This window comes from Chlamydotis macqueenii, chromosome 1 (genome assembly GCF_036417535.1).
Source record: "Chlamydotis macqueenii isolate bChlMac1 chromosome 1, bChlMac1.mat, whole genome shotgun sequence".
NCBI classification, from domain to species: Eukaryota; Metazoa; Chordata; class Aves; order Otidiformes; family Otididae; genus Chlamydotis; species Chlamydotis macqueenii.
In genome coordinates, this window is record NC_141556.1 from 48,289,304 (window position 1) to 48,315,064 (window position 25,761).

At 37.1% G+C, this 25,761-nt stretch overlaps 1 protein-coding gene across 1 annotated transcript in view; it reads right to left on the reverse strand.

Moving 5' to 3' along the window:
- Positions 1 to 16,280: 16,280 nt before the first annotated feature.
- The window catches only part of DCN (decorin), a 39,888-nt gene continuing 30,407 nt past the window's right edge, over positions 16,281 to 25,761 (reverse strand). The window contains exons 4-8 of the mRNA XM_010121831.2: positions 24,766 to 24,979; positions 24,456 to 24,569; positions 23,139 to 23,232; positions 18,905 to 19,043; positions 16,281 to 17,798 (exon numbers count right to left, since the gene is read on the reverse strand). Of these exons, the coding sequence (XP_010120133.1) occupies positions 17,604 to 17,798; positions 18,905 to 19,043; positions 23,139 to 23,232; positions 24,456 to 24,569; positions 24,766 to 24,979 (756 nt within the window). The 3' untranslated portion in view covers positions 16,281 to 17,603. The remainder of the gene's footprint in view (positions 17,799 to 18,904; positions 19,044 to 23,138; positions 23,233 to 24,455; positions 24,570 to 24,765; positions 24,980 to 25,761) is intronic.

A 25,761-nucleotide genomic window follows, 5' to 3' on the forward strand; every position in this document is an offset into this window, starting at 1 on the left:
TTGTTGTTCTGCATGTGGACAAACAGAGACCAGATGGAGTTTCTCATGCACAGTATGATACTTGTCTGAAAATTACTTCATTAGTTTCAGCTGACCAAGGAAAACCTAAGCTGTAGCCCTGACTGCAAATGGGGCAACAAGCAGGAGCATCCAGCAAAAGATCAATTGGATTAAAGAAAAGATTTTTAATACAGAAGGAGAAGCCCCTTAAGGCAATATTGAGGTTTGCTCTGTTGAAGAAGGCACAGCAAGCTGAGCAATGGATTATAATGTTTGCAAACAGGATTTTAAAATTCATAGGGAAGTCATTAGATGTGTTTTCTCTGATTAAAGTTTTGTTTTGAAGGACAAGCTCAATTTTATATTAAATTAATACATATTTTGATCTTTCAGTAATAGATGTAGTTTTACATTTGCAGTACAAATAGAATTGTACATTGGCTGTAGATACAGGATAGTGCAGGCGTAACATGTTTTTGTCACAGTTATATTTGTGCATCAGTTGTTTATTACATTGATTTCTCTAGGTCCAGTATACATCCTTTTTCTCATTCTATTAACAGAAATAAAAAGCCTGTATATCTTTCTAACTTGTAGAAAAACCTTATTAAACTAATGTGAGGATATTTTGCAATTGACGTATGGTAAAAGCTTGGGTCAGATAAAGCTCATCTGAGACTTTTTCATTCATATAGTTCCTGTCTTGTTGATTGTTTTAGATTAGCTGTATAAATTGCACAGTCAAGATGAAAGATCACATGCCTTCCAAAGAGAAGATATAAAACAATAGATTTTCCCATTTCTTTAACAAGATTTTTTACCATCTCTCCACTCCACACTACCTAATACGGTCCCTTCAGCATCATTTAGTATGCTTTCCAAATCTTGCTGTTTTGACTTGTAAAGCACTCACCTCATAAACCTATGTTTGGGAAAGCAGGTAGGGACTAAGGCCCAACAAATGGAGGTATCAGTTCTTCTGCAGCAAAGGATGGGAAAGTGGGTGGATGTTTACTTCTTTCTGCCCCTATTTTGTAGTTTTGGGGTGGGGTTTTGGCAGCTCTCTGAAGTAATTAAATGGCATGGGAACATAGTCTAGCTAATTTCCAAGGAATACACAAGATAATGTGTAAATTCACCTAAGACATCCAAGTTGAAAATCGGTTAAGAATATGCTTCACACCTGATAACGTCAGGATATATTGATATTTCACCTTTACACCAACTGTGCTCCTAATTAAGTGATCTTAATTTGTTTTCTCCAGGATTAATTTTCTTCTTATTCCCTATTTATTAGTTTTTCTTTGATGGGAAATGTGATGAAAATCTATTCGCATCCTGTTTTCTTTGGCTTCCGATACATGGACAGGAATATTCCTTTTATTTGATTGAAAGCTCCTGTCTTGTTAACTCATATTTTCATGGCTGCAGATGGCCAAAAGGTCTGGTAGATTGTAGTGAACAAACATGAAAGCGGAGCTCACCTTAAGTATATCACTTTATAGTTGGTGAGATCTAGCCTTTAAATATTGTTGAGTTACAATGTCAATATTTTCTCTATTCACTCATCAGTAATATCCTTTCTGCCTTTTGTCTTCTGTAAAATTATCTTCTTTATAACTTCTACACACTTCTGCATAAGCGGAAACTCCTCCTGATCTGTTTACTTTTAATCTCTTTTTTTCCCAAAAGACTCAAGTTAATAAAACCTAATAGATATTATCTAACCCAACTGCTTCCTTTTAGTCTTAAACCTGTGTACACATCTGGTACACAGATGTGTACCCTAAGAATCAAGAGATGTGGATGCCCAAAATTTAAGAGTAAGATATCTGGGCCTTAGGAGCATATTAGCACCAGAAAAAGTGCTTGTGGAACTTTTCACACTGCCACCTAAAATGAGTAGTAAGTCTTTGTACTGATCACTCATAACTGAAATTAAATGTTACTCTCAAGATGAAATGAAAGCTCGTTGATTTTAATTGACTACTTGCAGTAGAAGGTGAAGAAACCTACATTAAGGGAAAAGGCCATTCCATAGGCAATATACAGCAAGCCACTTAATTATAAAGAGGTATGATGTTTTCTATGTCTGTAAATATTGAGCGTATAGCTTGTTAGCCTATATCTAGTGAATAAACAAAAGTACAATCTTGACTCAAATCTCCAGTAATAATTAGTTAAATGTCTCTGTGAAGTCCTGCGGCATTTTGAAAATATTATTTAAGGCTGACTCATATCAAATGAGTTCCACTAAAAACAATTCAGTTCCAGCTTCTGAAGGCTGTAGGTGCTTATTATTTTTTCATCTGAAAACTTCCATTCCTTCAAATTGATTTTTTTTTTTTGTTCGGCCTCTACACTGCACTTACATGTTAAATGGAAAGTGTTAGAGTACATACTGTAAGCATTACAAAATTTGTGGTGATTCAAATCATTTTTTTCCTTTCTCCTAAAAAGGAAATAACAGCTTTGGAAAATTACAAAAATGGTAATAGTGGTACAACCTATTAGCAGACCGCAACAGTATTTTCGTTGAGCAGGAATCTTTGTTTTTGTCGTTCTGAAAAATTGCTCACTGTTTTGCTTCAAACTTGACAGTTCCTATGTTCTAGTCTGTTAGTCTCCTCTCCATTGCTTTTCAAACTGTTTTTATATTAGACTGCTAAGTATTTGTAGTCCATGAACGATAACAACACGTTGGTCTTCTGGTATTCCCAGGCTCATGACAATGGGCTTAAAATGAATGAAAGATCTCTTACATGGCTTCCTAAGACATTTAAGTGCAAATTATGACAACCCAATTTAAAGTATTTATGACTAACAAGTATTATTTAGTTTTTTCTCTTTAGAAAAAAAACATGGTAGTCTTCATATGATAAAAGTACATCAGTCTGATGAAAGTATATCAGTCTGCTTTCTCTCCAAATGCAGAGAAAGAATGTTTACTGGGGTTTTTTTTACATATATATTTTCTACCCTTTGTCTTATGTCTGTTAAGTTATGGTTCTACAACATTCCTAGAATTTATTTTCCTCTTCATAAACTTCTGCTTCTTCCAACTATCTTCAGTCATGGCTATCTGTGGATCTGTCACTGATATCTTCAGTGCAACTTATTTTTATTTTTGCCTCACTACTAATATGTACAGTGATACTATTAAATATATATATTTCCTCATTCTTCATGTCTCATACTTTTTACTCTTTTTCACTCTTAATTGCATTTCACTTTTCTACTGAAACAAGCAAGTTTGTGTCTAAAATTGGCCTTTTTTGGTTGTAAAATTGGTGAGGAAAGATATTTGAGGACAATATCTTAAATTATTTTTAAGCATAAGTATTCTTATTTTTCTTCTAATTTTTTCCTCCCAGACAAATTTGCTCATCCTTTTCCTGTTTGGGGACATTGAGCTCCTCTGAAATCTGGCTGGAAATACGCTTTTGACCATACTAAATGGCCAGCTTTGGCAACAACCAGATTCCAATCCAGTGATTAACATGTCTTTCTTCATCACAAGAAGGTCCAGAGTGAATTTACCTCATCTTGTACACAATACCTTTCGTCTTAGGAATTGCACAGTGTTGAGAAACTCTGCTAATGCTTTATTATAGTCTGTGTGGCACTGCTAGCAACATCTTACACGATAAAATTTCCAATTAGAAAAGCTATTTGTTTCATAAGTTACTTCATCTTATATCTCATTAATATTATCTCCACTTCTCTGTGAGATGCAGACCACTTTTTTATAAATTATCTCAGATGCTATGTCTCACACTTTGGTCCTGAGAGACAGCAAACATAGATGTCTACACATGTGCTAGGAGTCCAGTGTTCCTCATGGTCAATTGCAATGTAGCAAATAGAGTTACGGAGCCTAGGGAGTGATTCAGCTCTCTAACATGGACACCATAAAAGCATTCAGTTACCTAAATATAGGAATCTAGTATCATTTGAGATGCTCTAAGGTAACCAGTTAATCTCTGTAGGTTATGAGAAAGGACTTCACGAGCTGTCCCCTTTTCAAGTGGCAGATGGTGACAAAGCACAGTACTCCACAGTGCATAGTAAGAAGGCATCTGCATTTAGGCAATTCCTTGTTGTCAAGGGGCTTCAGTCATAGTGATGCAAAGGCATCTACTGTTGTCTGACATGCCCTGGACTGTACAGCACATCCAAGTGGGGCTTGCTGCTACGACTCAGGATCTTGAGGAGACCTGTCCTGTCCTGAAGTACTGGCAGGACTGACAGTACAGGTCAGGCACATCTAAGCAATCTAGAATGACATTAGACTCTTATATTTCAGTACCTGAATTGTGCCCTTGGAGCTCCAGTCCAGGAGATAGTCAGTATCCTAAGTGAGGTAATATCCTCACCTTGTATAAACTGTCTGAATGATATTTTCTCCAACAATTTCTCAGTCAATTTCTCCTAGCTGAGTTTTCAGGTCAATGTCTGCAAATAAATATCACAGAAACAGAGCCAAGCAAAATGAGATGTACAAGCCTGGATACAGTCATGATCTATCCCCTCACAGGTATTTTCCATTTTCTTACCACCTCTGAAAAACATAATAATAAAAAAACGAAAATAGAGATTTTTTTTTTGAAAGGTCAAATAAAAATTTATAAGAGAGCTCTCTGCTCCCATTAGATCATCACTTGAGTCCTCACAGAACAGTTTTCTTTTGTTTTAGTAAAAAAAAAATAGATTTCATAAGTAATCGTATAAGTTGTAGACATTGGAAAGAACAGAAACATTTTAAGATATTTTGCATCATAAGCTTTCATAGGCTTATTTTGGATGGACAGGAGTGCTTAAGGTCTCATTTACTTTCCAACCAACCCAAGAAGGGGCAAGCTGTACCAACATTTCCCTCATCCTGTGTTGATTAAGGTGAATATACTACTTTCAAAGTATTCTTGATCGTCTTCCATAGATTTTAGACCTCTGTCTGCTTAGCCTGACTCTTTTTTTGTTTGCATCTTTGTATTTTTTGAACTTCAGTAAGCACTTAGCAATTGTATTTGGAAAATTATGTATCTGTATATTTATACCAATGTATGCCTGTTTGCTAAACAGCAAACTGATTTGGACCAAAAACTGGCATCAACATCTATACCTTTAGCTTCCCAAACGCTTTTTTCATGTTTTCTTAATAGATAAAATTACATTTGTTTGTATAGATAAGTTATGCTACAAAACAGAATAACATTTTCAAAGTACTGTACCTTTTTGGAATAGCAATATGAAGCTAACTTAGAGGGAATTTCTTTCCTTCTCTCTTCAAATTCTGGGTTGTAATTTCTTTTGGGCTGCTAGGTATGGAAAGTAAAACATTGCAATCAAATATTGTAACCCCTCCAAACTCTCAGTCAGATCAGAACTCCATGTTATCAGCTACTCAAAGATATAAAAAGACAGAGAGAAACTTTGCTATGAAGGGCTGAAGAAAGCATCACAACTGACTGAGAAGAAAAAATAGGAAAGCATTCAGATAGCAAGTAGGTAACAGCATTGTAATATTTGGGTAGATCGATGCAAAATATTAATGTCAGCAAGCTTAAAACTATTGTATATAAGCCAATGGACAGCTTACCTCCCTTTTAGGTTCTGCCTACACTAGTAAATAACATAGTGCCCCTGGCACTGGCAAGTAATTTTTTTGTAGTATTAATTTATTAGAACGGACTTTTTCATCCTTCTAGCCTGAACTGAACAACTCCTAGCCATGGTTTGAGATTTACCTCTCCCAAAAGAGAGTTTAAATGAAGCCACCCTGTTTTGTGGGGTAAGATGGCCTTACAACAGTACAGATGAAGCTAACTCATGCCAGTTGGTCCAGAGCTGGAAAATGGCATGATTTCACTTAATAATACAGATGCAGCTTTAGACTCTGGAACATAACCTGGGCCATCAATAAGAAAATAGACATTCAGATCCTAAGGTCTGCTGACGTTAGCTGATCCACAATTTGAATATCATCAAATTATAATTTCATTGTTTTCACCATTTTCTCAAAATTTTTGTGTGTGTGCATGTGTGTGTGTGCATATGCCACTCTTGCTTTCCACTGAAATTTTGAATAAGATAGATGGATTATTTTTAATTTTGAAAAGAGAAACAAATATGTTCCAGAAATAAGATCTGATTCTAAGCTTTAGCAGAGTAATAATTTTTCAGTGGAAAAGCTGGTTTTGCATAGAACTGCTGACACAAACTTCGCTATAGCAGTACCAGTGAGTAACACTATAATTTAGGTCATATTCCTATCCCATAGATAACTTCAAGAACATGGCTAACCAGTTGCGGTATAGTAAAATCCATTGCTCCTATTCCAGTCTCATGAAAGCAGAATAAGACCTTCTTGTTTCCAGAGCTAAGCATCACACATTTGTAATAACTTTACTCATGGACAGAAGGGCTTTACTTTGTGTTTTAGCAGTTAAATCTTTACATTTATTATGGAACTTCTAGCACAACAATAATTGAAGAACCCTGAGAGTACCTGGCCTATAAACAGGACAATCACATTAGAAAGACCCACGTCTTCTGTAAAAGTTTTGGTAAGGCTTTCCTGCTTTTTTTCTATCCTACTGAGATTTACTTTTTCTCCTTCCTGGGACTTAGTAAGTGGATTTTTTAAGGCATGCAAATGTTGATCATAGAATCATAGAATGGTTAGGGTTGGAAGGGACCTTCAAAAGTCATCTAGTCCAACCCCCCTGCAAGGAGGAGGGACATCCCCGACTAGATCAGGTTGCTCAGAGCCTCATCCAGCCTGGCCTTGAACGTTTTCAGGGATGGGGCTTTCACCACCTCTCTGGGCAACCTGTTCCAGTGTTCTACAACTTGCATTGTAAAAATTTTTTTCCTAAAATCTAATCTAAATCTACCTCCCTCTATTTTAAAACCGTTACTCCTTGTCCTGTTGCAACAGGCCCTACTGAACAGCCTCTCCCCATCTTTCTTCTAGCCCCCCTTGAGGTACTGGAAGACTGTTAGCAGATCTCCCTGGAGCCTCCTCTTCTCCAGGTTGAACAGCCCCAACTCTCCCAGCCTGTCCTTATAGGAGAGGTGCTCCAGCCCTTTTATCATCTTCATGGCCCTCCTCTGGACCTTCTCCAACTGCTCCATGTCCTTCTTGTGTTGAGGGCTCCAGAACTGGACACAGTACTCCAGGTGGGGTCTCACCAGGGCAGAGTAGAGGGGGAGAATCACCTCCCTCGACCTGCTGGCCACGCTTCTCTTGATGCAACCCAGGATGCGGTTGGCCTCCTGGGCCGCAAGGGCGCATTGCCGGCTCATGTTGAGCTTCTCATCCACCAGCACTCCCAAGTCCTTCTCCTCAGGTCTGCTCTCAATCCATTCTCCGCCCAGCCTGTATTTGTGCCTGGGATTGCCATGACCCAGGTGCAGGACCTTGCACTTGGCCTGGTTGAATTTCATGAGGTTGGCATGGGCCCACCTCTCCAGCCTGTCAAGGTCCCTCTGGATGGCATCCCTCCCTTCCAGTGTGTCGACGGCACCACACAGCTTGGTGTCATCGGCGAACTTGCTGAGGGTGTGCTCTATCCCATTGTCCATGTCGCCGACAAAGATGTTGAACAGGGCCGGGCCCAACACGGACCACCACTCTCTGAGTGCGGCCATCCAGCCAACTCCTTATCCACCAAGTGGTCCATCCATCAAACCCATGCCTCTCTAGTTTAGAGAGAAGGATGTCATGCGGGACAGTGTCAAATGCCTTGAACAAATCCAGGTAGATGATATCCATTGCTCGTCCCTTGATGAATGAGCAAGGCTGGTTCTGAGCACGTGTGACCCTACATCCTTGTGTCCCCTCTGTCCAGACTCATCAGAGATTTGTGTTGTCTTAGACTGGTGACTTTTCTAGGGAACTCACATGAGGGTCATTCTTTCAAGCAAGTGGGGAATAGATGCGCAGGTGATAGCCCACAATATTTTGATTCAAAGTACAGTGAAGGGAAGAAGGTGTTTGCTTTACCAATAAGCATGATATCCTTCTCCTGAAAGCCACCACTAATGACTTGTCATATATTCACATGTCAAAACATTTTCAGAAATTTGCCTTCCAAGGTATTGGAAAACAGTATTTAGGCTCCTGATTGACTCAGGTGATACCGAACCTTTTGCTTTATGCCTGTGTGCCACAGCCTAGTAAAGCTCATCTTGTCTGTGTCTGAGCTGCCTGTTAAGCTTGGAGCCGAGACTGTTCTCAGGGAAGAACTCTATTTATTTCCTGAATTTCCAGCCTGCAAACGAGGCCACTGGAGTGACTGGGGACTTTTGTAAGCTCTATATGTGACTACACATCCCATTCTGGGCCCTGAGCACACCAGCAGGCTCTGATTGCCCTGACCAACCTTATCTACGTTCTCCAGCCATGACACCTCCACCCATTGGCCCAGCAGCTGTATTTAAGCCGAACCCCTAGCCCTAGCTGTGTTGTGGGTATGCTGCACCCGGTTTTGTACCTGGCATTATCTTATTGACTTCATATCTGAGTGTTGTGGTTTAACCCCAGCCAGCAACTAAGCCCCATGAAGTCGCTTACTCGGTGGGATGGAGGAGAGAATGAGAAAATTTGTGGGTTGAGATAAAGACAGTTTAATAGGTAAAGCCAAAGCTGCATATGCAAGCAAAGCCAAACAAGGAATTGATACACTACTTTCCATTGCCAGGTAGATGTTCAGCCATCTCCAGGAGAGCAGGGCTCCATCACACGTAACAGTTACTTGGGAAGACAAATACCATAACTTCAAATGCTGCTCCGCCTCCTTCTTCTTCCCCCAGCTTTATATGCTGAGCATGATGTCATACGGTATGGCATATCCGCTTGGTCAGTTGGAGTCAGCTGTCCCAGCTGCATCCCCTCCCAGCTTTTTGTACACCAACCACCTACTTGTGCAGCAAGGTGGTGCAAGAAGCACAAAAGGCCTTGACTGTCTAAGCACTGCTCAGTAACAATGAAAGCATCCCTCTATTATCAGCACTGTTTTCAGCACAAATCTGAAACCTAGTCCCGTACTAGCTACTATGAAGAAAATTAACTCTATCCCAGTCAAAACCAGTGCACTGAGCTTGACCTTGGACCTGTCTCCTCAGTAGATATCTGTCAGTGGATGGTTGGCCAGCCCTGGTTACAGTTACCAAATCAGCTCTGCTCGTCTTCGTTAGGTGCTGTGGGTCTATGTACAATGCTCATGAAATTGCTGCCCTGCCTTGTGTACCTGCTGGCTCCCATCTTGCCTTCCCTTGCGCAGCTGCCCTCTCTTGCTGAACCCCAACAATAAGCTCAGGGAAAAAGAAAGGACCTGAGCTTTAATGTAGCTCCTGGGACAATGAGTGGTAGATGTCTAGATAGGCAGAGGTTCTCGAAGAGTATGATCATGGCAGCAAGAGCCTCCTGATGTACTCTGTACCCCTGGTACCACCTATGGAATCACAGTATGGTTTGGAAGGGACAATTAAAGGTCATCTAGTCCAATACACTTGCAATGATCAGGGACATCTTCAACTAAATGAGGCTGCTCAGAGCTCTGTCCAACCTGACCTTGAATGTTTCCATAAATGGGGCATCTACCACCTCTCTGGGCAACCTGTTCCAGTGTTTCACCACCCTCAATGTAAGAAATTCCTTCCTTATATCTAGTCTGAATCTGCTCTCTTTCAGTTTAAAACTGTGCCCCTTGTCCAGTCAGTACAGGCCCTGGTAAAATCTCCCTTCATCATTCTTATAAGCATCCTTTATATATTGAAAGGCTGCTATAAGGTCTCCCGGGAGCCTTCTCTTCTCCAGGCTGGACAACCCCAAATCTCTCACCTTTTCTTTGTAGGAGAGGAGTCCCAACCCTCTACTATTCTCATGGCTGTCCTTTGGACCTGCTCAAACAGGTCCATGTCTTTTTTTGTACTGGGGACCACAGAACTGGATGCACAAGTCCAAGTGGGTGTCTCATGAGAGCTAAGTAGAGGGGGAGAATCAGACCCCTTGACCTGCTGGCCATGCTTCTTTTTATGCATAAGGTGTGGTTGGATTTCTGTGTCGGAAGCGCACATTGTTGACTCATCCAGTTTTTCATCCACCAGTATCCCAAAGTCCTTCTCTGCAGGGCTGATGTCAACCCATTCATCACTCAGTCTGTACTGATACTTGGATTGCCTCGACCTTCATGAGGTTTACATATGTTCACGTACTACCACACATGCTCTCATACCAGCCCAGAAGCTGTTAGTGAGATAGCCAAGTGGCTAGAAAGCTCTTTTATCTCCTCTCTCTCACTTGAATTGTGAGGGAGGGTGGAGGGTGGTGGGAGGCATCCTCAGCTTCCTCCTCTTTAGGGCAGAGCTTTGGTAAATCGGACATGTCTTCTCCAATTCCTGGTCCTGCTGTCTTTTTTCTTTTTCAGCTCTGCAGAATAATCTAAAATCATTGTGCAGTTGTGTTTTTTCCATCGGGTGAGCACATTCCTGCTGCCTAAGATGTAGTGAACATAACAATGCTGTGGGTCAGAATTCTGACAAGGAAGTTCAAAGGATATATTACCATTTCACAGTAATTTAGTCCTTTGACAGCAGTAAGGAGCCTAACTACTTAACTTTTTCCATAACAATCCAATTATCTGCATCTGTTGAATAGAAATTCATACAATCTTCTCTATCTCCTTGTAGCCTACACATGCAGTGATTCCTATTATATATAAAAAATGATTGGCATATCTTTAAAGAACTTAGTGCTGCAAATGAGCAGTAAGAGGTAGAAAAGAAAAAAGTTACCCAAAACGTTAATCTTTTTATTTAATTTTGGTGATGGCATGATGAAATATTAAATCGCCTGAGGTTTAGGGTCTCCTAATCACTCTCTGTTAGCCAACACTTCAAAGACAGTGCTTCATTTCAAGACTTCATTGCAACATATCCACTTTCTCCTTCCACGTTAGAATGATGTGTATGGACAAATCTCTGAAGGATTGTTCTGAGAAGTGAATAAGCCTTTTGAAGCATTGCAATTGTCTGAAGTTTCTAACATAGCCAAGAAATATTTAGAATGATTCTGTCTTTCATGCCAAGATTATTTTATGCATTTTGAAATTCCTTTTTTTTTCTGCACTCTGGAATTTGGTTTATTCTTTATAATCTTTAGAATCCTGCAAAGATTCGATACCTTTACATTAAAAGATGAAAGTATTTATCAGCAGAATACTACATCATTAGCTTAATTCGTTCTGAATTTTCCTGTTGAAAGGACTTTCTAACATGCACTTAGTAGAAGACACAGGGTTCCTATTTTCCATGCCTTTATACTGGGATTTGAACACATTCAAAAAGTTGCTATGCTAAGAAGCACTAGCCTAATTCATTTCAATTAAAGTCTTCATCTGGAAGCAATAATGTAACTTGTCCAAACCTGAAGTTTGCAAAAATTGTAGCAAAATCCTTAAGGCTTTTTTCATTCAAATACAATATGTAGTTTAATACATTATCTGAAAATTAGAATCATAGAATCATAGAATGGTTAGAGTTGGAAGTGACCTTCAAAGGTCATCTAGTCCAACCCCCCTGCAAGGAGCAGGGACATCCCCGATTAGATCAGGTTGCTCAGAGCCTCGTCCAGCCTGGCCTTGAACGTTTTCAGGGATGGGGCTTCCACCACCTCTCTGGGCAACCTGTTCCAGGTGTATGATTTATCATAAATTTTATACTTCAATGCTGTTGAGTTAATAACATAAAGATCAGGAGAAACAACCCTGGAATTTTGCTTAATATCATGTTAGATATGAAAATAAAAAGTTTTGTAAGTTGTAACCATTTATACAGGATAAAGCAGTACATATTCTACTGTCCATTCTGCCAAATGGTAGGAACAACAAAAACAACCAATCATTATTTGTCCATGTAAGCAAAATATCATGCCATTTATGACCAGAAATAATGATCTGCAAGTATTTGTCTTCCCTACCAGTACCTGGGATAATTTTTTGGATGAAACTTTTCCGGATGGAAGCGGTTTAGACAATGTTTTATTTGCTTGTTTAAAAGCTGTCTTTTTTATGTAGATAGTGGATGGAATCTTTTGTTTAATTTCCCTTCAAAATTGAGTGCCATCTGTAGTTTTCAGTTATTCTAACTGAAAACACTGGAACTATTCATGTGGGTAAATGGTTGCAGATGCAAGGTCTTCAACGTTTGTTATTTTAAAAAAAAATGTTTTACTCTATTTCTTGCTGCAGCCATACGTGTAGATTCAGAAATATGACCATCACTTTTTCTCATCACACAGCAGATTCTCTGATTTTGTTATTATTTCCTTTTATTTGTCTTTTTTAATATTATGTTATAATCTAAAAAGATGTGTGCATATATACGCGTATGATTAACAATACTATTTTTCATATTTTGTCCATTCTTTTTCCCACAGATTTAAATCCCAGTTTAAGCAGGCAGTAACAGAGCATTAACATTCTTCTGTCCTGCTGATTTAAGACACCCTTTATAGAGGTAATCTCCAAAGCTTTCAAGCAGCATAATGTACACACTGAGTAAGAGAACAGCCTGACAAAGCAGTTTTGAGGAAACCACATCTTGGTATCTCAGAAAGGAAAACGTGGGATTTAACAGTCAGAGTAAGCAGCCCTCTGTAGTTAATGCCTGCATCCAGTGCACCTCAGGCACTAACAGCCCTGAACTTCCAGAGCAGGAAGCAGGGCAAGAGACCAAAGGCTGTTTTATGTCACTTTAAATGTACTCATTGATGGGTCTAGCTGATTGCGTGTTTGTGTTGAGTTTAATTCAAACATTAAAATAGTCTTTGTGCCTTTTCAGGAGATGCAGAGATACTTTGTTCTATTGCAGCTGGAGCTGCTGGAGCACTGTTAGGGTAATGTTTTATGCTAAAATTTATCAACCACTTTTAGTTCCGCTATTTCAGTTTGAAGTGGATGCACTTAATGTTCAACATCTCACAGCTCGTGTTTCCCCTTCAGTGCTGTGCAAACTTGTTGCAAATATGATCCTTAATTTACTTTTTTTTTTTTACAAACTACTTCCAACTAAACTAGCACAGACTAAATCCCTTTGCTGGTTTAAAATTTTGAATGGAAAATACCCAACCACCTAGCAATAGCTTGGTAATGACTGTGAAAAATAAGACCACTCCTTCTGAAAAAAAAATTACAGAGGTGTAGGCCAGTTCCTGTAGAAAAACTGACTTCAGAGCAATGTCTGCATTCAGAGAGGATGAGCAAAAACACATCCATCTGCAAAGCAAGAATAGTTGACTGTGGACTTATAAAAAGGCTATTGATTTCGCAGCTAACCACTCTAATTTTTTTAAAAAAAAAAAAGAAAAGAAAAACATCAGATTAAATATGTGTATTTGTGTAGCAACTTTTTATAAAACCTCATAAACATCTTCTTTTCACCTAGTTTTCACAATTAGTGAACAGTGACTTTGTTACTGTCCCTCAGTGACACTAGATGGCACTTCAGAGTAGTGGTGAGATTAAAAAGCCTTTTGTAATCTTTTCTAGTTATTTTGCATATGATATTATAGAGGTATGAAATTAATGCTAGCATCAAAGAAAAGCTATTTCTCATCTTTCCGCTAATTTGTAGGTATGACACTGAAGTAGATAATGCCGTCTTTTTAAAAGAATTTGCAAACAAGCAGAAAGAGATTATAACACAGTGGTTAACTGGTAGGTCAAAAAAGCCAGATTATGGTCCAAAGAGTTGTTTTTAGAGGATTTGAGAACTAGTCTGAGGAGAGAACTGAAAAAAAAAAATCTATAGACTTGGAAACCAGAACAACGCATTATTGCCAAAGACTTAAGACATGATCATTTCCAGGAAAAGGAATTAGATTAAATGTCATTTATACATCATCAATCAGGTATATGACAACTGTCCATAAACTGGTGCACTTTAGAAGAAACCAGCCAGCTCTCTTCTGGCCTTAAAAGACAAGCATATATCAAGGCACTAATTGATCTGTAGTCAAGTTTTGCCTAACAAAAAAAAAAAAAAGTGTATTTACTTTTGGAAAGCCTAAACCTGAGGGATATCATGTTAATTTAAATAGAAAAAAAACTGGGAAGGATACTACAAAAGCAAAATAATAAGTTCACAGTATTACCATCAAACTGCATTAAAAACTTAAAGAAGTATCACTTCTTCAAGATATAATTTTAGTTTCCAACTTAGTCGATTCTGTAGAAGATATGAGGGATTATTTCCTCTAGTTAAAAATCTCTTACAGGGATTTTAATTAATATTCTACAAGATTCATGGATGGGAAAAAAAATATACATTTAGATATAAAAAAAAATCACAGAAAATATTTACCATAATTCTGAAAAGCTCTTTGAATAAGGAAAAGAGAAGTTCAAATATTTACTCAGGCATATTCCTAAGTAGTGTGATGAATCATATGTATTATTATTTTAAAATGTCAGAAAATACATCATTGACTCTAATTTTATGCTATCTTCTTTAGCACAAAAAGACAGGATTTTAGAGATATTATTGCAAAATCAATTTTAAAAGTAAAGGCAAGAAAGTGCTATTATTTTAGTTTGGATTTTTCGTCATTTCATGTTTGGTGGAAGAGATAAGAAGCCACTGTATGTCAGCTAAATTCTTCCATCATTTTTGCAGCTGAGGATCTGTCACTAGACCTTTTTTATTCTCATACCTCTGGTTTCCACCAGCTTGAGTTTTCAGATCATAGGATATGTTTTGTTTCAGACTCCCTAGGAGAGCCTATTCTGACACCTAAGAGATGATCACATCCCTGCCTGCAGTGACCCCTTTGTGACACAGGGATGCAGGGAGGGATAAGATGCCTTAGGCTGCACCAGGAAACAAGGTTTTATTATTTCATGTGTTTGAGTCCTACAGGCCGTTTTGTTACTGTTTACTATCTTCATACTTTATGGTGGGATTGGAGATGCACTGTTGGGCCTAAAGGCTTTCTACTTTAGCTCTTTTATTTCTTCTCACTCAACTGTTTATAGTTTGTTTGCATGTGTTCTTTTTTTTCTTTCTTTCCTTTATTTTTGAGGGTTTTGTTTTGTTTTGTTTTTAAGTTGAAGAACCATCTGTTCTGTATTTATATGAAAAGTAGTTTTAAAAGTATTGGGCTTCCTGCTGCTTTGAAGTCTCTGCAGATGTTGTGTGTGGATTGGACTTAGGATAAGGTCCTGTCAGTCAGACATTGTAGGTACGGCTGCACAATTTATGGAAAACCAACAGTGTGTTTACCTCTTGATTTTGTCATGATCTTGCTGAGGTCTCACATTACAGGACTTGCTTATTGTGTTTTATTGCGCAGGACTGGGAATTAGGAAAGTCCCGTTGCCTTTGCAGCCCTTGGTTGTTAGTGCAGAAGATATTTTATGTGGAATAGTTTGTGCTTTAGCACAGAGGGCAGTGAGCTTGGTATGGGACATATCATAGGTGTCACAGAGGACTAGGGTCAGGGATTTTCTTCTGGACTTAAAGTTGCTTCTGGTTTGAAAGAAAAGCCTTAGTCCTGAGAGATCTTAAAGCCATGGAGGGAGAATTGGGAAGTTTGTGTATATGTTTATATGAAGTTTTATGTAATAAGTAATTACTGTTATTTATTGTATAAATCTCTTCCTGTAAGTTGTACCTGCCTCTGGTTATTTGAACCGTCTACATACAAACCCTGTGGAGTTGTTCAGGCTAAGGCAATGCCTTTGTTCTCTATTGAAATGCCAGTACTTAGCTTTCTGCATGAAGTCTCTCTCTGAAAATAGCAGATACCCAACCAAGAACGAAAATGAAAAAAATCTAACTGCTGATTTTCTTGAGGGTTTTCCCTCCAGTGACAGAAGGATATCATATATTGTTAATTTTATTTAAAAATAATACTCAGAAAATGTGAAAAACAGATGCAAAGGGAGGAAGTCATTGGCTACTGTATGAAGAAGAGAGATAACGAGAGTGGAAACACGCTTTTTCTGTGTAATGGCTTAGTGATTTGTAATTGTTTCCAATTATTTACTACCTGAATAAATGACATCTATAAAGAGAATGTATTCATCTTCTATTAAAAATATCTGTGAGTGTTAGACATGAAAAAGTTTCTCAAGGCAAGAGAATTTCAGACAACTTGCTCTTACTTTACTATTACCATGCCAAAGATGCTCAGTTTTCCAGACTTAATCATAATTAAAGTTCTGACACACTATGTTATGCTATCAAAACAGAAAATAAAGACAAACACTTTGGAGTTTGCCTGTATTACATTATTCTTTAATATAAATGACATATAAGTTCTACAAATTAGAGAGATTGACTTTGGAGTATTAAGAGGCTGCAGAAGATTCTTTTAAGGTGACATTTTTATTGAGTATATGTTTAGCTTTGTAGATTGACAGTAGAAATGTGCAGCCTACCTTTAATGTGCTTGCTACCCACTGGTATGGGTGGAAGTATCCCAATTTGCAGAGGGCTTCAAATCACTTTAAGAAGATACTTCTACGAATGATGTCCCAGCAATGTCCAGCTAGGCCTTGCAGGTATTTCATGTTTCGCTATATTTATGATTTTGCTTATAATCTAAATTCCACAAATTCATCAGATGGGGAGCCTGCATATCTCTACTTGACAATTAAAAACATTGTTTAAAAAACAAAAACAGGAAAGGATGCTGACAAATGTACAATGCAGAACAAGTGAACAGTGAACTGCTATTATTTTTGGTTTAGATATATACATGGAATGATACCAATGACTAAACCCTAATACCATACTTTGCAAGGCAGTCTCACTGAAGTCATTAAAACTGCTGTTCTGACTAAGGTGAGAGGGATTTGCCCTAATGAAATTTAGTCATCGAGCTCCAGACATAGGTTACAGGTTTTGTACTGCACACTACTCATTATTTTGTTCAATAGGATTATGTTAGGCTAATCCTGAATAGCACTGCTCTAGAAGAATGGCAAACTTAAGAGAACTATGTGTACAATATGAATTTATTTTATTTTTCCCAAAATAATGACATTAGCAACAACTTTATTTGCCTCTGCTAAATAGATACATTCAGAATTAGCTTAGTGTTATAGTGGATATTTTTAAACCTCCAGGGCTTGAAATAAATTTAAAACTCTCACCTTCTCAAGTCTCAAGATGATTTGAGAGTCTTTTTCTGCTATAGTTTTTTTTTTTTTTTTTTTTGATGTGGCTATAAAAATAACCTCAATCACTATCTTTTTTTTTTTTTAATATCATAGCTTGACAAATATTTACTCCGAATCTCATATACAGTGGAATCTGAAAATCTGTAGCATTCAGCAAACTGAAAAATACCACAGAAAGCATGCTGGAAAAGAAGGCTGAAAAAAGTCAGTTTAAAGCACAGTTGGCAATTCTTTTTGATGGTATGCTTGATCTTGTACACTTGTAATGATTTGTTTATTCTACATCAATGGATCATCTCCACTTTAAAGTGAAATTTCTGGTATTTGGCATTAATTGTTAGCAACAACTTTTTGAACAGGCCCATTACAACAGGTACTTTAGCTGAAACACAACCGAATCCTATCTTTAGACATCTATTTGTAATTTCCAATCTGTACTGCAGAGCGTTCATGGATACATCGGAAAGCAGATGGCTGGATTTCCCAGTACTGCACGGGGTTGCTGAAGAGACTCACACCAGAATAGCTAGCCTTTTTGGTGTTGTAGCCAAGAGGGCAAAAGTCGTTGATACCAATTGAAGCAATTTTGTTGTTATGAAGATAGACGACCTGAAAAGCGTAGAAGTACAGAAGTGAGAAACAGAGCTTCTATGGCAAATAAGATAAAAGATTTTAAGTCAAATACTTGGTGTGTATTATGCAATGTTATACAGAGTAACAATGTCTTTTTTTTTTTCCAAACAAACGCTTGATTCTGCTTACCTTTTGAAATACCTAGAGTAGTCCCAATTAGAAATTATTTCTACAGAAAAAGCAGAAACCGTGCAAGGCAGATCTAGTAATATTACTATAATTTGATCATACTGTAACCAAAAAAAAAGGAGTCAAAGATGTGAAATTATTAATACATTGCTGTGGTTCAGAAGCATGTGCTGTATATAAAGAATGTATTTGGTGCTAATTGGTTTTTCACCAGCTCTAATGCTTTTGCTCTCATGAGTGCAACTGTACAGGACCCAGAGCCAAAGTAATCACTAATGCTAATTTAAAATAGCTGATGAATATTACTTTGCTCCAGAGTCATCATTTCTAATGAATTTTCCCAAGCTACATGCAAGTGGTGATTTACATTTGAGAGTCTTCATTCTTTGGAGCTTTCTTTCCCGTAAAATCTTAGTCCAAGTGAAGACAGATTTAGATTTGTTCCAAGAGGCCATATTTCTAGATATCCAGCCACATAGAACACACAGACAAAATATTGCTGATGTGAAATGCTTACTGCATCTCCTTGCTTTCCTGATGGCATAGCTTTGTGAGATACCAAAGGGAAGGTTCTTGGGAAATGTTGCAAGATATCACTGGGTAGAATTGAAAAAAATTCAACAGAAAAAGTGTTCTTTGAGAACTCTTTTTGGAGTAAAGAGGAAATCAAAGTACACAAATAAACTCATATTTGTTGTGTCCCCTCAGACGCAGAGAGATATGAATGCACACCTCCAGATCTATACACCTCCATAGCCACACTCACACAAAAATCGGAATAAGAGTCTTCCTGTTTGCAACTTTTCCATGCCAATCCAACGGTTTATGAAACTTGCATCGAGTTACCTTTTGCATAAATACTCTATATGTTTCTGTTCAAGACTGAATAACCATGCAAATACCACTCAGAATTTTTCAACTTTTGCTCTCTGAGGCAGTATGATAAACTTTACCTGGATATATTTGTGTTCACCCAGCCCACCAGGTACTCTGACAAGTTCATTGTTGTTCAAATGGAGCTCTCTCAGATGAGGTACGTTGTTCAGAGAGCCATTTTCAACTGAAGAAATACTGTTGAAGCTGAGACCCAATCTGAAAAAAAACAAACCACAACAAAACCAACCCAAAACAAACAAACAAAAATGTTAATCTTGCTCACATAACCATATTTCCTGGATTTATTACTTCTACACATTACTGTTGTAGAACAGACCAGACTAATTTTCAGAATTATGCGTGAGGTACAGAGTTGTCACAGAGAACTAGTTTAGACAAACATATTTAAATATAATTTTGATATCTGGTGTGAACTATCATAATTATCATGATATAATTTAACTTGTGCCCACGGTACTGCATGCTTTCATGAGCCATATGACTAATCCCACTGTAAATATGTAGTGTGTATCTCCGTAGACACCAATCTTCCTTTAAAAGCTGAATAAGTCTCTTGCATGACTTTAGGAGTACTGGATGTAGCTCTCATTGTCAAACTACATAACCCCTGTTGACCAGAGCTGTTAAGTTTTAAACTTCACCACATCCTTCTAAGATACTTATGCAGTTAGAGTCATGTTACACACTGGAAACAGGAGCTGAGTCCCACACGATGATCTGTTCAGCAGGACACAGAAGTGGGACATACACATTTCTCCTGGGTTCCAGTCTGGACCTTTCACCACAAAATCATCCTTCCTGCTTTATACATACACATGCTGGGTTCACTAGCACGACTCATGCCTAATTTGGAAAATCTTGTCCTATCTGTATATTTCTGTGTCATTACTATTTTGGTTTGCCATTACAAAACTATCGATTGTTTTCAAGAGACTCTCATAAGTAACAATACTCTGTTGCTGTAAGGAATTCAGTGATAATTCTGCAGGGGTTGTCAACATCAGGAGTGTTGTCCTTTGAGAAAATTATTTCTATAAAGGCTAAACCTACTTCATCTCGTTGGCTTTATCTTTTTTTCCTCAAGCAATCTTTTTTTCCCCACATCTTTGCTAGAATTTGGTGAGGAAGAATTTTCATTTAGAAGTTATTAGAACAAAATTCCTTTTGCGTAGAGTACATCAAGATTTAGTAAAGCTTTGGGGATTTGATCCTACGGAGCAATTTAGTTGAAAGATATACAGAAAGTCTACAAAGGATTTGAGTAATGGGTTCTTATAGTGACTGTCTTTAAAAGGATTGGAGAAAAAAAAACATTTTGGCAAAAGCCTATAAATTCCTAGTTGACACATATCTAAATATATGCTTGCTACATATGCAAGGTCTCTAAGCAGATATGTCACACCTAGGGAGATTAGCATGAAAAAAAAAAAGCAGATCTGACCTTCATATTGGTTTTTTGAAGCAAAAGTAACCCCTTTACACAACATAAGGATGTACAGGATCCAACTTTGGATTAGCTCATGCAGGGAAGCTCTTTTAGGGAAAGAGTGAAATTGGAGGAGTCTGTAGAAAAGTGGATCTAACTCCCACAAGCAGTGAAATTATATGTAATTACATCTCATCTGAATATGTTACAAAGTCTCAGTCACTTGGGGCTATGTTTACAAATGAAATAAGACAATATTAGTGTGTAAAATACAGCGTGATTAAGAGTGTTAGGAAAAAAATATGGTCTTCATCTGTCTTCTTTTTCTCATGGGAACAGAAAGTGAAGAATGTGAAAAATCCCTCTTGCTTACTATATTGGCATACAATTTTCTTTTATGTTAGTGAATATGTAGCTTATTTCCAGTGTTTTAGCCGATGTAGTCACAGTGTTCTAAATAATTGAATAACATTATCAAAAACATACCTAAAAATTTAGGAACTTCTCAAATGTTTGTTCACCTTCTTTTGCCTCCAGTATCCCTGCTTGCCCATTTCCACTTTCTTGTTATATGCCCTTTAACAAACTTCATGCTGCTCAAGATCATCATTATTCAGGGCTTGATGTGACTTCCACTGTACGGAGGTAGATCTTTTCAGTAAACTTAAATAGGACCTAGACTTCAGTAACATCACTTGTGTAATGTTTATATTGTCCTGTGGAGCTTATTACTGCATGAAACCAGCAAAGTCTTTGTTTGGTTTACATTAATGAGATTTTTTTTTTCCACTGCAGCACTGTACGAAGACTTTTGGAAGACTTAAGAGTAGTTTTAAAAGGAAAACAAACAAACAAAAAGGACAAATACTTGCTTTCTATTAGAATTCAAGAATTCAAAAGACAATGAGCAGTCAATCTTCATCGAGCTCTTTTACAGTTCAAAACACCTTAACACAGTCAGAAAAATGACCTGTTTCTCAAAGTCTAACTGCTTTAGCGCAGCTATTAGACTGTAGAGCACGTTTGACATGATTCAGAAAGAGAGTGGTCTGACCCCATATTGATGGTCCTGAAGTCTCAGATGTATAAATAAAAGCTATTTTTTGGTGACTTGTTTCTGTGTTATAACACAGGGGCATGTTGCCTCTTAGATTTAACCCATATGCTGTCCTGGTGCTCTTTCACAGCTCCCTCCTTTGTTTGTCTGTTCTGTTATGTCCAATGTCCTCCTTTCTTGCCAAATCTGTATTCTGCCTTATTTTTCAACTTTGCAAATGAGGATTTGTGACTATGCTTATGTTGCTTGCTTAAGTACAGGCTTAAGCAGTTTAAAACTTCATGCCTGCCCTGAGCAGCTCCACATTTCCACACCATGATCAACAGAGTATCTTTTTTCTCCATACAGTACAGCCACAATGGAAGCAGCCCAAGGTTAGGTATTTTTAGTAGTCCGTCAGCACTTGCTGCATAAAACTTTATGTCTGAAGAAGGTCTTCCAACAATATTGCCCATGTGATGTTGCCTGTAGTGTTTTCCAAGTATTAATGTGAAAAAGGAGAAAAACTGGGTCATCTGCAGGACAGCTGACGCACCCCTCACACACCTCCTCTCCCAGTAAAGTAAATTACTCTCTACCTGAGTAGTTATGATCTTGCTTTGCTTGTCGACGTTTTCTTTACCATTTACAGGATGTTACATTTTATAATAAGCCTCTACCATCAATGATAACTGCTACATAGTCCCCTAATCCATAATTATGATATTCTTATTTTTCCATTATAATCCAGGAGTAGACTTTTTTTTGAGTGGAGATTAATCTGCGATCAAATGTGAACATCAAACATGAATTAAAGTGTCTTATTTGACAAGCTCTCAAAAGCTGTTCTAAGATTTATCACCTGAAATTGCCAGATGCAAAATACATATTAATTTACTATGTTCTTCATTCCACTAAATTGCTGTCCAAGCTACTATAAACAATGGTAAACTTAACTCCTGTTTCTTAGTAATCTCTTTTTGATTTCTGTTTCCTGCCTTCATTATAACAAGCAGAATGATTAAGATGAAGATCCAGGAATTAGATCCAGTAATCTGATTAATTGTCTTTTAGATTAATTTTATTTCTATTTCCATACAAAAGTTTTAAAGTATCATAATATTAAAATATCTTATATTAAAGGTCTATTTTGCTATTTTAGCATGTTATCTAATGTGAATTGATTGACAAATAATTCTGTATGTCTATACTTCTCAGGAATTCTCCTTATATTTTCCTAAAGTTAGAGAAATTTATTCAATAACATATTCACAGATTAGGAAAATACAAGCACCCTGAAAAAATGACCCTTTTTCATTTATATTGTATGGGGGTTTTTGGGAGGGGGGTTTGGTCATGTTCTTAGACTCACTGCAGACTTGCCTTTCTTGAGAAATAGAGGAACATTGTTGCTGGTTCCCATGTGCTTTTTTCCTCAGTTTTCAGAGGAAATTGCATCAGCAATGCAGTGTCCCAAGAAAATTGCATAAACCAAAGATGGAAATAAAATGAAAGAGGCATGACATAATTTAAAATATCTAATTCCTTTCTTTATCTTAAAAAAAAAAAAAATCAAAGAAACAGTTGTCCTAGGCATATATCACTCATAATTAAAAACAGCTGGGAACTGTTGTTAGAAAAAAAAAGTGAAAAAGTGTTTTGTTTTCTTCAGCCATTACACAAGTCCTTAAAAGCTTTTCCTGCTAAGTTATGTACTGCTTCAATGATGATAATGCATATGAAGCCTGGAATTATGTTTTCTAGTTTTGTGTTTGGTGGTTACAATTTCACGTAATATTTTATGTGAAAAGAAAAAATGAATTCTTACTTTGCCAAGTTGGTGAGTCCAGACAGACCGTCAGCATCAATTTTGCTGATTTTGTTGCCATCAAGGTGAAGTTCAGTAAGGGATGGGGGAAGGCCTGGAAGAGAGAACACCATCAAGTTACTTTTGATAAAACTGGATTATTATCTTTTTTTAAAGGACTTGTGGTGTACTGAGGCTCTTTCACAGTAACAAACAGATTTTTACTAGACATGGTCAAGAGCAACTCATTGAATGAAACAAGGAACTTTCACAATCAGGGAAACTGAAATCAGCTAGTAACAATTTATTTGGGATGAAATAGGATCAACCTCCTAAAGTCATCACAGAACAGTTAATTCTTAAAAAATAGCTAAATGAAATTCTACCCAGTTATGAATTCTAGCCTTCATTATTATGTAAGTAGGACATATTTAATAGTGTAAGAGAAAGAGCCTTCATTTTAGTCAGACTATCCACATATGTAAATAAACAAACATTTAGCACCTAGATATTTTACAAATAACAGCAGTAGAAAATGAGATTATAAAGATGAGATAAAATAATTTTAACGTTATTTGAGGTAGAGCACATGCTAGTTTGCAAATTCTGTTTATCAGGGGCAAAAAAAAAAAAAAAAAATGGAACCAAATATTTTAACTATCTGAGGTTCCTCAAAGGAACATTTGAAACAGGAAATGTGGGAAGAAAAATAAAAACTAGTATTAAATTTCAAAAACTTTTTAGCTATTTCAAAACAATCTGCTGGCTAACCTATGAATAAATTGAATATCATTTCCTCTGGATTTGAACCATTCTGGTTTTGTTTAGTTTGTTTTAATGGGTTATATTCAAATTGTTCATATTTTGTAGCAAATATTAATTTGCAATTAAGTTCTACAAATAGCAAATGTTTCTGGTTTATATAGGAATAGGACTTTTGTCTTCAAACTCACAGGCTTGTGGAAGGCTGATTTTATGCTTGTAGAACTTCAGTTAATTTGACATGAGTTTACATCTGTATAATGTTCATCAAGCTCGCAAACTAGGGTTGGAGGGTGAAAACATTATTCTACTTCATATTTCAGCAATGAGGCAAGAAAAGCAAAATAATATAAAATGGCTGACTTTTGACAGTGCCTCTTTTGTGGAGCTTCTCATAATAGAAAACCAAAATTTTCCAAACCAAAATAAGTCAACAGACTAAAAAATGAAGTAGTCAAGTAATGGATACTCTAAGGTTTGATTCAAAAGGCTTCCATAATCTTTCTTTTTCCAGCTGACTAGAAGTCACTATATTATACCTGTGCAAATCTCTGAAATATTCATTTAATTTCTTACCTTTTGGGATGCTAGTAATGTTGGTGTCCGCGATACGGATGTAGGACAGCCTCTTCATCCCCTGAAAAGCTCCATTTTCAATGCCTGAACTCTTGATTGGATTGGTGCCTAGTTCTGCCAACAAAACATGGTTGTGAGCTGTGAGCTGTGCTGCAATGTAGGTACCTACATCCTTCAGGTCAAAGCTAATTTGGAGGTACAATTTATTGGAGCATTTCTTGGCTTTCTACATAAAATCACTGATTGAAATAAAAACACCATCTTGAAAAAACACTCAGTTGATTTTTTTTAGAATTTCTCATGCTCATACCTAAGACAATCACTTGATTCAGTCCGTTAAAGACAGCTTTCCTCAACTTGGAGATCTCATTCTCATGAGCTCGTATCTCCTGAAGAGACTTTGGCATGTTTTCTGGGAGTTCCTTCAGGTTGTTCTTGGACAGGTAAAGTCTTTCCAGTTTCTTCAGAGGAGCAAAAGCTAATGGGCTTATTTTGCTGATTTTGTTGTTAACAAGGATCAATGCCTGTGAAGTAATAATGGAACAGATCTCAGATGACCACTAGGGAAATTATTTTAGGAACAAAACATTTAAAAATGAATATTCTTTTCTAGTGTCTTTTGACGTCTTTTGATGGCCAATCTAGTGAGCTGAAGAAAATGCAATGCAGTACTAAAACAAATAGATTAAGAACTTCTGAAAACAGTGAAAGACAAACAAGGTCTACATAACAAATACAACTGCTATTTCACTGCTGAGGTATATGCAGCTTCTTTTGTTAACATCCATAATTTATAACCAAGAATAAGTACAATTCTTCCAACTGAAAGCTGTGAAGAACAAGTCATTCACATAAAACCAACATTATCAGTTTTATTAGCTTTTTTTTTAAAAAGGGTTTGTTTATTCTGAGGATACTTTTATACCTTACCCATCATCACAAAACCATCCTAACCATTTTTCCTGAGTAGAAAATTTTATGACTGAATACAGTGAAGGCACAGCCTAGCTTAATAAAAAAATATATATCATCATCTCCTTGCTATTAGTCTAATAGACTGTACTTATTAGATTTTTGTCTGATAATAACCTAATTTTTGCAGTGATATAAGTTATTTTTTGACAAGTGTAACTTGGCATGGAAGGGGAGCAAACTGGAGTGCAACACTCCAAGTCCTGAAATTAGGGATCATGGGCTACATTCATTCTACCTACTATGTAGGTGCCTCCTCTACTTCTCACAATTGTCATATCTAGGCTCAGGGTAACTCTAAGCAAGTTAGCTCACTGTACTGTCAGAAGAGAAA